This window comes from Haemaphysalis longicornis, unplaced genomic scaffold (assembly GCF_048455015.1).
Source record: "Haemaphysalis longicornis isolate Haplotype H1 unplaced genomic scaffold, Haemaphysalis longicornis Haplotype H1 scaffold_4, whole genome shotgun sequence".
Classification (NCBI taxonomy): domain Eukaryota; kingdom Metazoa; phylum Arthropoda; class Arachnida; order Ixodida; family Ixodidae; genus Haemaphysalis; species Haemaphysalis longicornis.
Window position 1 is genome coordinate 224263889 of NW_027526361.1, and position 16670 is coordinate 224280558.

Genomic DNA, 16670 nt, shown 5'->3' on the forward strand with positions numbered 1-16670 from the left:
TGCCCTGTCAAACGCGGAAAGACAGACAGAGGGACGGACAAATATTTGTATTGGGTGATGGAAGAAAGTGACCGTCACCGTCGTCCGTCAACACGAGTGGTACCGAAGTGACCGCCGCTGTGTCTATAGTTCATACCACAAGCTAGGTGCAGCACTGTGGAGCACGGTGGAGCTATTCCTCCACCGTGCTGTGGAGGCTACATTGTTGTCAACAATGCGCCCACTGAGGGCGCCTATAACCCGCCGTGAAGGGGGTCCTGAAAGGACATTCCCTTCTCCCCTTCTCGGCAAGGCTTCGGCGCCTTTTGGCGCTTCCTTCGCGGTGAGTTAGGCGCCCTGAGGGGGTGGGCTGTTGACAACAATGTAGCCTCCACAGTGCTGCACCTAGCTTGTGGAACGAACTATAGAGCACGAGCCAAGTGCGGTACCATTGCGCTTATTCGGCCCACTTGCCAAAGGGGGAACAATAATTAACCCGTTGCGTGACAGGTGAACGTGCCGGCACGCGAGTAAAACAGGTGCACGTGGAGACGAGCTCAGCTGCCGCGTAAATTGGGGTCAGTCTGCCCGTTGGTTTGCGTCGAGAGACAAAGAAACTAAAGCGAAGAGACTCAAACACGATGCAGCATCTGGGGAAGTCTTTGCTTTCCCCTCTAAATCGCGTAAGCAGATTTAAGTTTCCGAGGAATTAGTTCGGATGCCATGTGGCTGAATTGGGGTAGGGCAACAAATGATCAATAATGGCCCTGTGGCACGAAGGCCTACAGCAGTGCTAGCACCATTTGGTGCCGACCCGTTGGTCGAATCCATTCCTTCCACAAATTACCCTCGACGCTCAATGCGGGGCGCGCCTGTGGCTCAGTGAAACCTCGGAAACGACCTCATGCAGTGGCTGGCCAATGTCTGGTGTAAAAGTGTACCCGCAGCCATGGCACTGCACTGTCGCGGTGGTGTGGGCGACAATGCCGTTTGTGCCCTGAACTCGAATTCAGAGGAAGTGGATCGCGGTGGTTCAAGTCCGGCAACGTACGCTGCATGCCCGTGGATGTTCCTTCGTGTGTCATGCTCCTGGACAATCTGCTGCTAGCGCGAGAGGGCGTCGGCGGTGATAGCAAGGCCACAGGCATGGCACCTGGTTCAAGAAAACTTGTGCTGCCCAGACGGCGCTGCACGGCAGGAAGCCAAATTGACTTAAGGGTAGTACAAAGCTGCGGGGGTCCCCTACGATCCCGTGTTTACAGAAGCAAAATGAGCTCGCTACTCCGGATGGTTGTTTAACATGTTCTCCAGCCCATTCCCGGCTCGTCCGAACTCTTCCGACGATTAACATGGCTCAAGGGAAAAACGTTTTGCAGCGCTAAATACGTTTACAGCGTCGAGGAAACTGCTGGGATGATGATGGCGCTCTGCCAATCGCGGGTTCTCCGATAGTCGTATGAAGTGGAATTTGAGGTGAGAGCGTCTTGTTAAACTAATACACTTGGTGAGGAGGACTTTTCAACGAACGCCCATCAAAAAAAAAAAAAAAAAGAATGAAAGAAAGAAAGAAAGAAAGAAAGAAAGAAAGAAAAGAGTGCGGTTATGTTCAGACTACCGACGCAAAAGCCATATCGGGATCTAAAACGTAAAAAAAAAAAAAAACGGCGTGTCACGCATGCAGTTTGGTTGGCTGAGATGTGAAATGACGTCATGCTTTAAAGTTATTACGACAGTTGCGGCAGCAGCCTGAACTCGGCCTAACTAGGAGAGTCCTTCATGGACTCTGGGCTAACGCAATCGGCGGCGATCGTGCGTAAAGCGAGTCCGGCGTATTGCGCAGGCTCGTCTGCTGCGGTGCGCCGCGCTTTCGCGCACCTGTGCACTTATGCGTGCACTTTCATTAAACACTGCTGGTTTCCTCCGCCGTTACGAATATGTGGTGCAGCGCTGGCTTGCCTTTGTATTGTCTGCGTGACAGAACACGGGGATCGTAAGAAGCGTGAAATCTGTTTTGTGATTCCGAAACTATAGAAGGCCGTAGAGGAATCAAGCGGTATACATAGGGCGAACTGAGTGGCCGTTCTATTTGCTTGTTTGCGCTCACTTTATTTAATCACTCTGGGCAACAGCGCGAAAAAAGACGCGGACGAAGGGAACGGACAGGAGGACGAGCGCTGCCTCACAGCTAGTTTATTGACGCGATCCATGCGGGAAATAAACGTTTACAACAGAAGAGAAAGAGAGAGAGAAAAACAAAACATTCAAATCCAACACACTCCCTCGTACCCCCCTCTCCACTTCGTCAGCACTCAACACCTTAACATGAAACTCGTGAAGAATGAACAGTGGGCCGCACCGGGCTGATAACTGGAATACGAAACATCGGAACATCAAGAATAACGGCACGTGCTAGCCAAGTACGCATATTCTTGGCTAGCACGTGCCGTTATTCTTGATGTTCCGATGTTTTGTATCCCAGTTATCAGCCCGGTGTGGCTCTCCACGGATATCAGCAGGAGGTGCATGCAGATCGGGCTAGTTGGTGCACGATACATATATATACGAAATCGCAAACACACACTCATTTAACCCGCTACTTAGAGTGATGGTATAGGATCCTTCTTTTTTGCTATCTCAACTCAAGTGCTGATACCGTAACGTCACAATGTAGCGGGCAGATGGCTGGATGACGAGAGTGTTTGTGTTTGGATTTACAAGCCTTGTCATTGACTCTGATCACGTATATGTGTGCATCTGGGCGCTGTGTCCCCTTTTTCTTCCTTTGAGTCCTTGTTTTCTGTGCGCTGTAACGCCCTTCCCCCTTTCCCCCATTTTAAGATGTGCGGATCGTCGAGCACTGGCTGCCCATGGCATGTCCGAACCTTCAAAAAGCGCAACATTGAAAACGCGAGACAAAGAGTACAACAGCTTACAGCTCCTCCGCCCGTTCTTCTGTTTGTCTCGCGTTTTCAGTGTTGCGCATTTTGACGATTTCGACATGCATATTTACCAACTAGGCCAGCTCGCCATTATGGTATATAGTAGTATGAAACTCTATGATGTTGCCCCATGACCTCCCCATTGTCTTGCCTGGTGCCAGTTTTCGCTTTGTGACCGGCGCGGCCTCCCATGGTCGGACATGTGCGTATATGAGTGGGTATTGCGGTGGCTGCAGTCCCCCTTGCTGTATAGTGGTTTGCGGTCCCGAATGGTCAGATGTCGACAGTGCGAGGTAGCTTCCAGGCGAGCTTTGACAGAACTCCAAAATTTTTTGCATGCTATAAAAAAGCAACGGCCGGAACAACGCAGTAATCAGGAACCTATCTCTACAGTTCTACTGCATGTAGGTTAGCTACTCCTGAAGATAGTCTACCTGTCATCCACAATGCCTGTACTCAACGTCTTTTATCCGCCACCCTTCTGAGCGCCTAAGTACTTGTTCTTTAATTGAAATTCCTCGGCACCGAAGTAGCATATAAATCTCCGTGTTGCCTTTAATGGGAGTGCCCATTTATATTGGCATCGAACGCGCGCACGCGCACGCATGTATGCGTCTTTTGTTGGGGCTCATTTATTGCTGTGCGGGGTTTTAGCTGTGCTGCAAAGGGTCGATCATAAAAGTAACTTTTGTGAATTGGCAGTTATGAAACGGCGTGACCTTCTGGCAAGCTTCCTTTCCTTTCTTCAACTGCGAAGTTTCTGAGAAAGCTGTAAACCTCTCCTTTGTAGCCGTAAGGATTTGAGGTGGATGATGTCAAATTTTCATTCACAGATACTTGCTTTACCATAGCGACTTTCCTTAAATCTAGTCCATTAACATCCAACGTACCAGGAACTATATTACTTCTGATATTGCGGCAATTAGAATTTAGCAACCCGTATTTGTTTCGTTCCGCTGTGCGTAAATATTACCTCACAGGTATTTCTATTGCGTATAACGTACGTACGACACTTGCTTTTCGCAAAACACACTTGTTCAGTGTGTATTGTTTTATTTGGTCATTTTTGGCAGGAATGGACACGAAATTAAACTCGGCTTATGTGTTGCCCCCGGTACCACATGCATACCTTATCCGCACTTCTTACGCTGCATGCAGTAACACTGAAACATTATTTACCTATTTAACGTTGTAATTTTTTTCTCATGTGATGTATGCTATTATTATGCTGTTTGCACGGCCGTTTTGTTATTTGTTGTGTTGCATTTTGTTACCCACTCCCCTCTTCAGTGCATTTGCTTTGAGGGTATTCAGATAAAATAAGCAGCGGGTGCATACTTTCTCTGAGAGCGAAGATGGCAGGTTGCTGGTACGTTTGTTGCGTGTTTCTCTCTCATGGCCATTTTGTTTACTCATTTGGATGCTCATGTTAGTGTTAACTGAGTTACGGTATTGGAAATATTGCTGACACGTTTTCCGGCGTGGCGCATTTCTTCGGTAGTCCCTGACGAACAAAATGAAGGAAAGGCGTCGTGATCCTGTACAAATTAGTTACGGAGCAAAAACAGTGTGAACAGCCTTTATGCCTTCAGCAAACTAGGGTTACGCAGGCCAGCATCTGTCAGACGTCGCTGACATGTTTTTCTGTAGCGGATTCGTCAGCGTGTTGGTCTTTCCGAGTCGGTCGTAAGCGGGTCAGAACCCCTGAGTGAACAGAGACAAAACAGCCTGGAGAACGATAAGCTGTTCGATACCCTCCCTCAGCCACCGTCAGCAACGGCTTTAGTCCTTGGTGTTCCGCTCGGGTTCATAGTTCGGAAACCCTGGGTGTCTCATCAAACGCGAAAAAAGACCGTGTCGTCGGCGGCGTCAGCGCGAATGGCACCAAATTGACCGCCGCGGCAAAGAGAAAATAAAATGGGTTAGTGTGGGATAATCAATCAATCAATCAATCAATCAATCAATCAATCAATCAATCAATCAATCAATCAATCAATCAATCAATCAATCAATCAATCAATCAATCAATCAATCGATCGATCAAATAGATTGAACGATCGATCAATCATTAACGGTGCGCTCGTCCTTGTCTATCGTTATGTGTCTCCGTTTGTTCATCGATTCATTAAGAATTCTGTGTACTGAAATTAATTTCGGCTGATATCAGTGCGTAGATAATCGTGTAAATTAGCATTTGTCCCATTCACGCAATATGGATAATGGACTGACCCATTTCGCGAACGGCCTCAACAGTTGCCCCGTGGGTCACCATGCTTCCATTAGTCTGGATTGAGTGCTTGAGAATGTTCGAAAGTTTTAAATGCAGAGCATTTCTGTAACTCACGATGTCACCCGGCGTTGGCGTGCCTCGGCGTTCGCAACAGCCGTTCCAGGTGCGCCCTCTCCCCCACTCCTCCTCGCCTGCTCTCCGCTGCTCCTCGCGTGTTCTCTGCGTGCTCGGATCGCGTTCAGCAACAGGTGGGGCGCGCATGCGTCGTAGTTTGGCGCGGGAGCAACAACAGTTGTGGCGTGATCGTGGCGTAGTCGTGACGTGGTCGTGGTGCGGTCGTGCCGTGATGGGGCGGTTCTCGGCGTTCGCTCTCGCTGTCAGTTTCTTTCGAACCAGATAAAATCGGGTATGTGCGCCCCCCGAAAATGCTCTGCATTTGACCGTGCCCCTCGCGAGGGGGATGTTTTTTTATTTCTTACTCTGTCTACTTCAGTCTGTAAATATCCTGTATATGTCTCTCCGTGTAAATATAAAGTTTGAAAAACCCTCCATCAACCATCGTCGTCGTGTCAACAGTGTCGCAACCATCAAGCACCAACGCAGATCATCATCTTCAACAACAACGAAAGAACCTAACATTTACTAACAGCTTCAATTCTTCTTTTTTAATATCCAAACGAATTACATGAAGTTTTAATCGCCGATGAACGAACCCGGGTGCATGTAATCGTGCTCTGTTAAAAGCGAGAAATGCCCTAGTAAAAACGCATGCTGGATATGTCCTTTCCAAATATCTAGAACCGGTTGGGTATCGCACTTTCAGGCCTTACCGACCGACCGCCGAAAACATTTGCACCGGTTCCTCCGCTAGAGGCGACAGGCTTTCCCGCAGTGTACGATTACGTGCGGCTAAGCGCACTTGTAGAGCGGCTTTTATCCAGCGGCCGTGCCTTGGCATTGGACCAACTCTATGTACTTCCCGATTTCCGTTTTTGCATACTGATAATGGGGTCGCGTTCAGGCTGACCCGGTAACACCCTCTAGATAAGAAAGACTAGATAGCGGGTAACTGTCATAGTCCCCGCGGTTGTCTGATAAAATAATGACGATAACTTATTTTTTTTTTAATGCGTAGAATTCTTTGCTGAGTACCCCAACAGCCAGGACCGTGTAACGCCATGCATTTACAAAAAAAAGCAGATATCACGGAAGTTCCACCTGTGATCGCTATAATGGCGCAAATGTAATATCTGTTCGCACGAAATTCTGAAAAACTAAAAAAATACGAAATATAAAATAATTACGAAAGCTGGCGAACAGTACGTGTAACGCCCTGAATTTCCACAATAATGCGGTTTTCGGGAAAGTTCCAAATGTAATCGTTATATTAGCGTAAATTTTTCAAGAATGAAAAAAAAAAGGAAAATATAAAATAATTACAAAAACTGGCGAACCGTCTCATTTCCACACTAATGCAGATTTCGGGAAGTTCCAAATGTAGTGGTTATAATGACGTAAACGGAGATAAATTGGCCGAGCGATATTTTGAAAAACTAAAAATAAGAAAAATTGCGGAAATTGCGAAAAATTAGCAAAACATATATAACTCACGGCATTTCCACAATAATGCAAATTTCGCGAATGTTCCACTTCGAATCGTTATAATAGTGTAAATGGAGATAATTGGTCGGACCGGATTTAGAAAAACCAAAACTTTTGACTGTAAAAACTCATGTGGCATACGAATGCTACGCATTAGTAGATAATTCTCTGAATTTCTGCAGAATTTTCTTTTCACCAGTTATGTCCTTATTACAAGTTTATAGGAAAAACAACAAACCTGTCTAGCTTTGAATGTCATGTTCTGTATTTGTAGAATTTGGTGAAAGTTTTCTTTTGTAATAATTAATTGAGCATCGACCCATTGCAGTCTTTTGATTTCGGGACCCTTGTCTGTATATTAAGGTGATTGTATTCTAACACCGTTGGATGTAGTAAAGAGAACTGAAACAAAAAGAATTAATATAATACAATGTATCTGCAATAGGATAGGAGCGGGCCGAACCACCAAACTTGGGATACAAATTCCAAAACATCATAAAGCCAGTAATTCTATTGTTCCTTTGCCTAGGTGCATTGCATTATGCTATGGGTAGGCATAGACAGCAGCATACACATCGGCACCCTTGTAACTAATCTGTGTTTCAGTGAGTTTAGTTGCACGGAAACTCTGAAAAGCAAAATAGTTCAGAATTGACTATGACAAGAAAACACATGGGTGTAAAAAGTATGTGCACTGTACGTCTGACAAGTTCGATATTTCGGCGCATGTTAAAGATCCCCAGGTGGTCAAAATTAATCCAGAGCCCTTCACTACGGTGCACCTCATCGCCTGTGTTGCGTTGGCATGTTAAACCGCTAATCAATCAATTTGTCTGATGTGTGATTATGGTTTCATCAAACCAGAGTCCTCCAATGCTTTTCTGGTCATGAAACTCCGGCGGAAGTTTCATTCAGGGACAAAAGCTGCCACTAGGAAAGCCGTCGCAGCCCCTAGAAGGCTGCGACGGCTTTCCACAACCCTTGCTGGTCAGCTGTGTCTCTGGCCGGCTGTTTCTCCATTGGCAACATGCCTACATTCTCCTGCTGTTCATGTCCACTAGTAAAAACGCCAGAAAACTATGCGTTTTTTTTGAGCCAGATATTTTCGCATAGCTTAGCTGGGAGATAGAGGCATGACTACACACGTTACGAAGGCATGTTGTGGTTGCACTGACGCTGACTGCATGTAAAATGGCTTCCTTGTGCAGGTGACTGCTCGCCTACCCAGGCCCCATGGACCAAGTACTGCACCCACGACACAGAGAGCGTCATCCTGCCAGACAAAGAGAGCGTGTGCACGTGGGCGCTGGGAAAGTCAGTCCAGGAGTCGCCGCATCGCCATGTGACCAGGTGAGAGGCCTTGGAAGAGAGCGCGCTTCGAAGCTACCAGTAGATGGCCGCTCTTGAGATCACGGCTTTTACTCCTGCCAGCGTTATGGAAGCGCAGATTGGCAATTTTTGCCTCAGGTAGCATTTATTTGGGCGGTTTGAGCAGTGCATCTGGGTGTATTAGTTTGTGAAGTGCACTGTTAAGATGGTGAAGAGAGTAACTACAGTAGCCGACCGATTTTCTGGACCTGGAGGGGAAAGAAAAATAGTCAGAATAAACGAGCGGTCTGAAAAACCCGTGAGTTACAACTGGTGGTTCCTAGAGAAAGTCCGAATTTTCGGAGTCCGAAAAAAACGGTCGGCTACTGTAATTGGCTTACAATCACACTGGGAAATCATTACTGCAAATGCACAATCAGCGAGACAACAAATTATACAGGAACGCACTTAGCCCGATACTGGATTTTATTAGTGACGAAATAAAACTTGGTATTTAGTATACCTTTTGGGCATATCGTTGAGACGAAGTGAAAAAGCGCTCTGACGTGGTACAAACAGAGCTAAGCATTTTACATTCAAACCTCGTTATAACGAAGTTGAAGAGGAGCCGTAGTTATTTTTTTATATCCATTATTTAGTTATATCAATTATAACAGTTTACGGCAATGTATGCTCTGTTGAATGCACAACTATAGGCAAGCAAAGAAGGAAACGGCTTCACGGCCCACTTCATAGCAGAAGTTACAACCATTCGAAGTTTGGGCCCGGAAAGCAAAACCGATTTTTTCTATTTCCCACATTCCTGGCCCAAACTTCAAACAGCCGTAACTTCTGCTACATAGAATGATAACTTTAGTCTTATTGCGCTCATTGATTTGTGTGCAGTTCACTGGTACCTTGTTCAGCTGCATCACTACAGCAGTTCTTTTACAAAAGCTGTCAGAAAATCAAATAAAAAAATCCAAATAAATTTGAACATATTCTTTTTGCACAAAAACAAATTTTATATCTACAATCAGAATGAAGAACCACATACGTCCCGCAATTTTTAACATCACAACTTAAAAATAAAGTTCTTGATCGAACACCCATGTGCCCCGTAATGAGGTACTCGAACACAAGTGTTCTTACTACCTTACGGTAGCAATCTTCATTGCTTTTAAATGTGATCCAAACACCCAACACTCCGAGGGTGCACTGATTACGATGTTGCATTCTTCATTTACAACAACGATGCTTTTGAGGAATCGGGGGCTGCCTAGGCAAACCCTTTTATGTGGCATGGTCTATTTGTTGTATGCAGAACACCAAAGCCCAAAATCTACTCAGACATCCTGCACCACATCGGTGAAACACCCATGGTACGCATAAACAGGATTGGCAAAGAGTATGGCCTGGAGTGCGAGCTGCGTAAGTTTATAACCTTTTTGTTTATATCAGCCGTGCACGTGTCGCAAATCAAGCTTCTTAGAACCCTGATGTTCACTTGAGTGCACTAAAAAGAATGTGGTAAGAGTTTAGGTAGCACTCGCTACCAGTAGTATCCTGAAATAGCAACGTGTGCAGTGATTCAAAATTGTAGTGGCATAAAACAGGGGAGGAAAGAATTACTGTATTTTTGCATGTATTACCCGCCCCTGCATATAATCCGCACCCCCACTTTCAGCCCGCCAGAAAAGAAAAAAAATCCTCGTGTATTGCCCGCACATTTGATACCGGAAAGGTTGCACCAAAGCTACTGAAGCAACACATCACATACTATGTAGACAGAAGAAGCGCATATTTAGCACGTAGAATACAGTAACTGCAAGGCGAAAGTCACAATTCATTAATAAAATTCAGTTGTTCGAGTGCGCTCGTCCTTTTTTTTCCCCTTGTCCTTTTATGTTTTGCGCAAATGCTGCCATTGTACGTTTAGTCAGTGTTACTGCGTAGGAGCTTCACCGCACAACACTCATTGTCGTGAAGGCTTGAAGCTTAAGTAAAAAAAAAAAACCCGTGTATATCCGCACCCTTGCTTTGTCACTGAAATTTTTGCATTTTTGGTGCGCGTTATACGCGTGAAAATACGGTACTCCGGTCCAGTTTTTCACTTTGAATGAAAAGCACGAACCATTAGATTTTGAAAGCTTCAAAGGGGGCAAATTTTGCTTTGCTGAGTCAGTTGTATCTGCCTGATATTGGTCGGCAACAATTCGTATGTGCTCCTATGTCTTTTATGCGTCTGGTGGAAGAGCCAGCCAGGGAATATCTAGGGAAGTTAATAACACCTCAATAGTGATTCAAGAGGTAGCAAAAGGTGAATTTTGCTTGAAGAATACCTCAATATTGCCAGCAAATTGATTTGAGTACTTTTCAGGGAAGATAAGTAGCCAGAGGGACTGAAATAAGCTCTTTTTCGGTGCTTTTGTTTTGAATAATTTATGGGGGGACACTGCTCTTAAAACAATTCTTCTTATTTTTACATTAGCTCTGTGAAACTTGCCTGTCTTGCTGCTTTTTTCTCACTGATTTCAAATATGTCATTATTTTTGAGTCAGTCAATTATTTCCCAAAATAATTAGAGATAATTAGCCATTTCTAGAGGAACAACAGAGAGAAGTGTTAGTCATAAAACTGTAATCTTTATATTTTCTAATACTATGAGCCCTAGTGAACGCAACAAGAAAGCTGTTTTATGATGTCGCACTTGGAACTAATTTTACAGCTCATTAAACTTTGGCGGCACCAGTGGCCAGGACCCATTTCAAATGCCCATTTCAAACACCAAAGTTTAATGAGATAAAGTTTAGATCAAACGCTTGCCGAAATTTATTTTCAGCGCAGCGCAACACATTTTTTTCAGAGTGCATGCATGATCATCTTAATTAAGCACCCAAACGCTAAAAGTAAAATCGCCATTTTTAGGATTTCAAGCTGTGCCCCACGACTGCGACAGAGGCACTTTGTTGTTAAGCACTGTGACGCGGTTGCACGGATGATGCAGCCATACAACTGGGCAGCTTTGTATAACAGTTTTGTAAGTGCCAGAGGTGAAATATGAATTTATAGACATCAGAAGTCAGGATCACCACAAAAAAGGCCATTTAAATTTTTCGGTACCAAAAACATCATCACGCCCCTCACATAACTCGATACACTACCACTTATGTGCCGTTTGAACAGATGGACACTTTATCTTTTTCTGTCGGAGGCCTGCATTGTATTTGTGTAGCGCAGCCATATTTCTCAAAAGGGCGCTGAGCTGCAGCAAAGTTGGCACTTTCAAAAAGAATGACACCACTTATTCTTTGGTAGTAATTGCCTCAAATAAGATCAACACGCTGTCTTTGTCCGCGATGCAGTTGCCAAGTGCGAGTTCTTCAATCCTGGTGGGAGCATCAAGGACCGCATTGGCTTGCGCATGGTCGAAGAGGCCGAGAGGGACGGCGTGCTCAAGCCTGGCTCGGTGATCATCGAGCCCACCTCGGGAAACACAGGTATGCAGTACGAAGCAATATCAGCTCCATCAACTTCAATTCCGAACCTTTTTGGTGGCTCAGTGGCTACACCGTTATACTGCTGAGCCCAAGGGCGGGGTTTTGATCCCAGCCATGGTCGCTGCTTTTCTGGTGTAGGCTAAAAGCGAAAATGCCTGTGCATCAAGCCCGTTAAAAGTCCCCGGGTGGTCCAATTTAATCCAGAGCCCTCCACTACGGCGTGCCTCATACCCTAGGTGTGCCTTCAGCGTGTTACACCCCTCAACATTTTCATTCCATGTTTTGTGTGATGTTCTAAACTATGCTGAATAGTTAATCATGCCTTCGGATAGAAAATAGTACAGGGAAAGCATTACCCATACTCATAAACGGTAAAATTACCTCCGGTAAAGAACCAAGAAGCAATTTCATTACTAGTTGCTTTTTTTGAAAACTGTTTTGGAAGGATTAGATTACATTAGATGTTACTGGTCTTTAAAACTTGTTACATTGCAAGTACGATCCCTTCTGAAGAGGTATTTATTACATTACTAAGTTTTTAAATAAAAAACGAACGCATTGTATTAAGTGTTGGTGACTAAATTTTTGTTACACCACAGCAGCAACTGAACTTTAAAGGAAAGTGTCTTTCACCATGCCGAATAGCTTCTCTGCTGGCACAAATGTGGAAAGGAACATTCGTGCTTAGTGAAAAGCTTTTAGCTTTTGGTTTTCTTCGAAGATGACAGACTCGATGACATCTTCATTCATTCAGCAGTTATAATTTTGGGGTGTATGTCGCCTTGTGCACTAACACATAAAGAGTTCATTTTTCACAACAGCTATCTGTGGCATAGTGCTGGCTTTGGGCCTGGGGCACGTAGCTCGCATGTCCGTGTGATATTTTCATTTATGTGTCCTGTGTTGCGGATGTTAACACTGTCTCATGATAGCACCAGCTTTTATGTGTAAACGGTCACTAGAAGTGATGCACACTAACCAAACTTGGAAGTCTGTCTCTATGTATACTACAGCTGTGTGAATATCGGATTTGGGACTGCGAATTGAATGTGAATAATAAAAACTGACTGCTAGTTGAATTGAATATTTTTGAATGCAAATATTATGGCTTTAGCATGTATAAAGCTTCTAAAGCGTATCTACAAGCAAAAAAAAACATATGCAGTTGAGACTTATCCTGTACTAGTAATTAACATGAAAAAAGAGTACAAAAAATTAAGAGTTAAAAATAAAAATTACCGAGACAGCAAAGCAGTAGAATGAAAATTTGGCATACATCCCGAATGTGCTATAAGTACAGGAAGGAAATTTGACTGGGTGCAATTTTTTCAGCCGTTAAAAAGAGGCTAGGTATGCCAGTGGCTGGAATATATGACCAGTGCCTTACTGCTAGCATTGCCACGGGGAACAAACTCTTAATTCCTTACTCACGCCACTATATTAACACAAAGCACCTTTTTTGGCTTGCAGTTTTTGCACAAGTAGTGCTACACTTCAGCAACATACACAGCAGAGTTGGTGTACAGTGTTTCGTGCAAGGCTTACACGTACCGTATTTTCCGGTGTATAGGTCGTGGTTTTTTTCAGAAATTTTCGTTGGTGCGTCTTATCCACCGGTGCGACTTATGTATGGAATAAATCTGGTTCGCGGTGGCCGCCCGTGGCCAGCGCACGTTGAGACACAGCTCTATGGTGTAAATCAATCCCAAGTCAACCAGTACGACATTTCTCATTGCCCATATGTCACTTCGGGAAATTGCACCAAAGAATTTGCAGCTTTTTCTAGTCAAAAAGAATGATAATGGCCTGCGACAACCACGCGCCACATTAGGCCATGCGCAGTAACTACAGTTCCGAATAAATTCAAAGTAACATCAAACTGGGTTGCAAAAACAAAATGCAGCTCATGAATTATTACAGACAGTTACTCTGAAGGAGGTAAACGTGCTGCTAATTTTTAAAATGACAGCTTGGAGATAAGTTGCGATTTTCGTGCCGCTTCCTGTCGCGTCACTTCCGTCTGCCATGACACCTTTATTGCACTGATTTACGACAGCACACAAGAGACGCGCGACGTTTGGAGAGGTGGCCAAATGGGTCTCCGACTCTTGGGACTCCATTTCTACAAAAACAGTTGTAGCCCGGTTGATAAAGGCCGGAGTAATCCGGTCCGCGAGTGGTAACGATGTTGACGAAGAAGACATCAGAGAGTTGGAGGGCGACAGTGATGCACCGGTGGATCTCCCACTGAAGATACTGAATTATTTGTTAGCGAGTCTGAGGAAAAAGACTTCGATGGTTTTGCCTAAATGCCGTCCGTAAGTACATGCCATCTGTGTGTATCCATAAACCATTTTTGAGAAGTTGGTTATGTCCAGACTTTGGATGTTATATGCCCGTGTCTAGCCCTGCTTACAGGGGGATGCCTTAAAAGGTGGCGGCCGCCACAACCATGTACTTTCGCCACACTTTCTAACGATCTGATTCACTATGAGTTTACCGAATTAGCAAGTGCGTCTTATATACCAGTGCGTCTTATACAACGGTGAGACTTATACCCAGCAAACCATAAAACATCTTGTGGATGTCCATTCAATGTAACTTCCCTGATATCCAATGTGCAGAGGATATTCGTGAACGCCCACGTTATGTCCACAGGATATTCAGGCGATGTCCCTATTGCCTCGGAATAGACATCCACAAATACTTTCGTCTGGATATCCACAAGATGTCCTTAAAATTCATGGAAACTTTCTGTGGACATTTCACAGATATCCGGACGACATCATATAATGTCCATTTGATGCCATGTGGAGGCATTCTCAGGACCTTATACTATTATTATAACTATTTATATATTATTATTAGTGACGTGAAACCATCCCCAATTTTTATTGCAAAGAAAAATGGTATTTATTTCAAAATCATTTCAATATCCACCAGATGAACCTTGCTGGAAGTTCAAGACCTAGAAAAAAAAAACAGCACAAGTTAAACGCTTGTTAAATAGCTATTATTGACACAGCTGCTTACACCATTCTGCCTATTGAAAGAGTGACAGGCTAAAAGAAAATTGCAATCAACCGGGCGGGTCAGATACTTTACATACAAACTCACCATCAACAGGCGTGCATATATGAATCGTTTCTTAACTGTGCAGCTAAAATGAGACAAGAGAAAAAACACAGCAAAGATTTCGGCTTTTGAATAAAAACAGTGCCAAATAAACAATGTGATTCAACTTGAAGCCGTGCAAAACTTAAATGTAATAAACCCACAAAAGATTTTAAATAAAAGTTATCATGAAGTTAAACAGAACACCAGAGAAAATAGGAGCTGCCAGAATACCTAAGAAACAGGCCGGAAAAGCAAAGGTTTAGTCTACTATACTGCATGCTAAAATATTACGCAAAAGAAGGCACGTGCTTGGATTCATGTTCACGTCTTCTGTAAATTTGCTTCTGAGAAGTTGGGCCACCAGTTGAAATCTTGTGTTTGATCCAGAAATCTTGTTTCTTCAGCAGAAAGAGCGGCAGCAAACTTCGCAGCAGCGGCGGCAGAATATACATTTGAAGAAAGGGAAAAGGAACGAAATGCTAGGTACCCTTCTTGGAATGGCAGAATCTGGAGAAAACGCTAGTTGTCCTGCAAGAAAATGTCGTATATCTTGGTTAGCTTCAGCTTATTGCTGACATTATGATAGTTTCTTACCTGCTACTGGAGACGTTGATCAAGGGGCTGGGATGAAGTTTTTGTGATGTATTCACTGGCAGTCTCAGATGGAAAACTGGAAGAAAATACCAAGCAGTAATTTGGAGTCGCGAGTAGCATCACAATCGCAAAGAAGAAATACCTTGAACAGAGATAGCCGGGTCCTTGAAGTGAAGCCGATCGGTGATCTGAGAACCGTGTGGTGCAGCCGAAGACAGGAACCGAACACAGCCGTCGATTTCCCGTCTCTTGAGACGCGAAGTCCTTCGAGCAGTTCAGTACGAGACAATTGTGGTCACAACAGGCGAGCAAAGAGCGAGTGAGCGACCGAAAAGCGCGGGAACCACGGGAACCCAGCTCCCCGTCGGAGAGGGCGAGGATGGTTTCCTTCGGTCCTCCTCCTCCTCCACCGCCGCCGCTTTTGTCAGACGATACGCCAAGCAAGTACGGAGATGCTGCGCTCGGGAAGGGGGAGGGAGGGGGGGGTTGTGGCGAATGCACGGCACTTGCTTCGCGCCCTCTCCGACACCCCGGCATACAACCCCCCACCCCCCCTCCTCGCCCACTCCATACAAGTGGAAAAAACGCGGCCGAGCTTTCTCGCGCAAACCCTGCCGCAGCCCAAAAAGAAAGAATCTGACGCCAAGCGCGCGCCCGCTCCCTCCTTCCCCCCGAGCACGGCTTTTGAAGCTCCTTTCATGGCGGCCGAGCTCGTGTGGGCCATTCAAAATGCAAAAAGAAAAAGTGCGCCCGGGGCTGACGGCATCACATACCAGGATATCGGAAACGTAGCCGAGAGGCAGCGCTCGCGCCATCTTGACTTTGCAACTTCCACTGGTCTTCCGGCACCCTCCCTGCTCAATTTGGCCTCCAACTTGTCTCTCCCGTCCTAAAAAAGAACAAATCTCCCAAACTTTTCTCCTCTTTTCGTCCTATTTCACTCACGAGCGCTGCCTCCAAAATTCTCGAATCAATAGCGCTCGCACGCTTCGAATTACCAGTATGTGCGAATCTGCAACTTGAACCCTGAGCAGCAGACGGGTTTTTGCCGCCAGCGCAGTGCCATGGATTCAATTGCTGACCTTGTCTCTGCACTATAAAACGCGAAAGCTACCAAAAACCATGGCCTTTGTCGTCCTTTTGGACATTCGCAAAGCCTTCGACTGCTTACCCAACGAGGGTATTCACGATGCAGTAAAACGCTGCAAAATTACGCGGCCGTAACCCTCATCTCCACCGATGTTAAAGACTGGACGAGGCCTGCCACTCCGTCGCGCAAGAACTAAACAAACAACACCCAGACGCGTGAGTTGCATCATGCAATGCACCTGCTCGCATCCAAAGCATCAAATTTGGGTGACAAGAGTCCTGCCTACTCAGCGGGCTCCATACTGGTTCCGT

The 16670-nt window shown here is 45.1% G+C and overlaps 1 protein-coding gene across 2 annotated transcripts in view; it reads left to right on the forward strand.

Annotated features, from left to right (window-relative positions):
• Positions 1-16670, forward strand: part of Cbs (Cystathionine beta-synthase) — a 155448-nt gene that overhangs the window by 104112 nt on the left and 34666 nt on the right. For both annotated transcript variants that reach the window (XM_077708094.1, XM_077708095.1), the window contains exons 2-4: positions 7959-8100; positions 9383-9489; positions 11424-11558. In XM_077708094.1, the coding sequence (XP_077564220.1) occupies positions 7959-8100; positions 9383-9489; positions 11424-11558 (384 nt within the window). The remainder of the gene's footprint in view (positions 1-7958; positions 8101-9382; positions 9490-11423; positions 11559-16670) is intronic.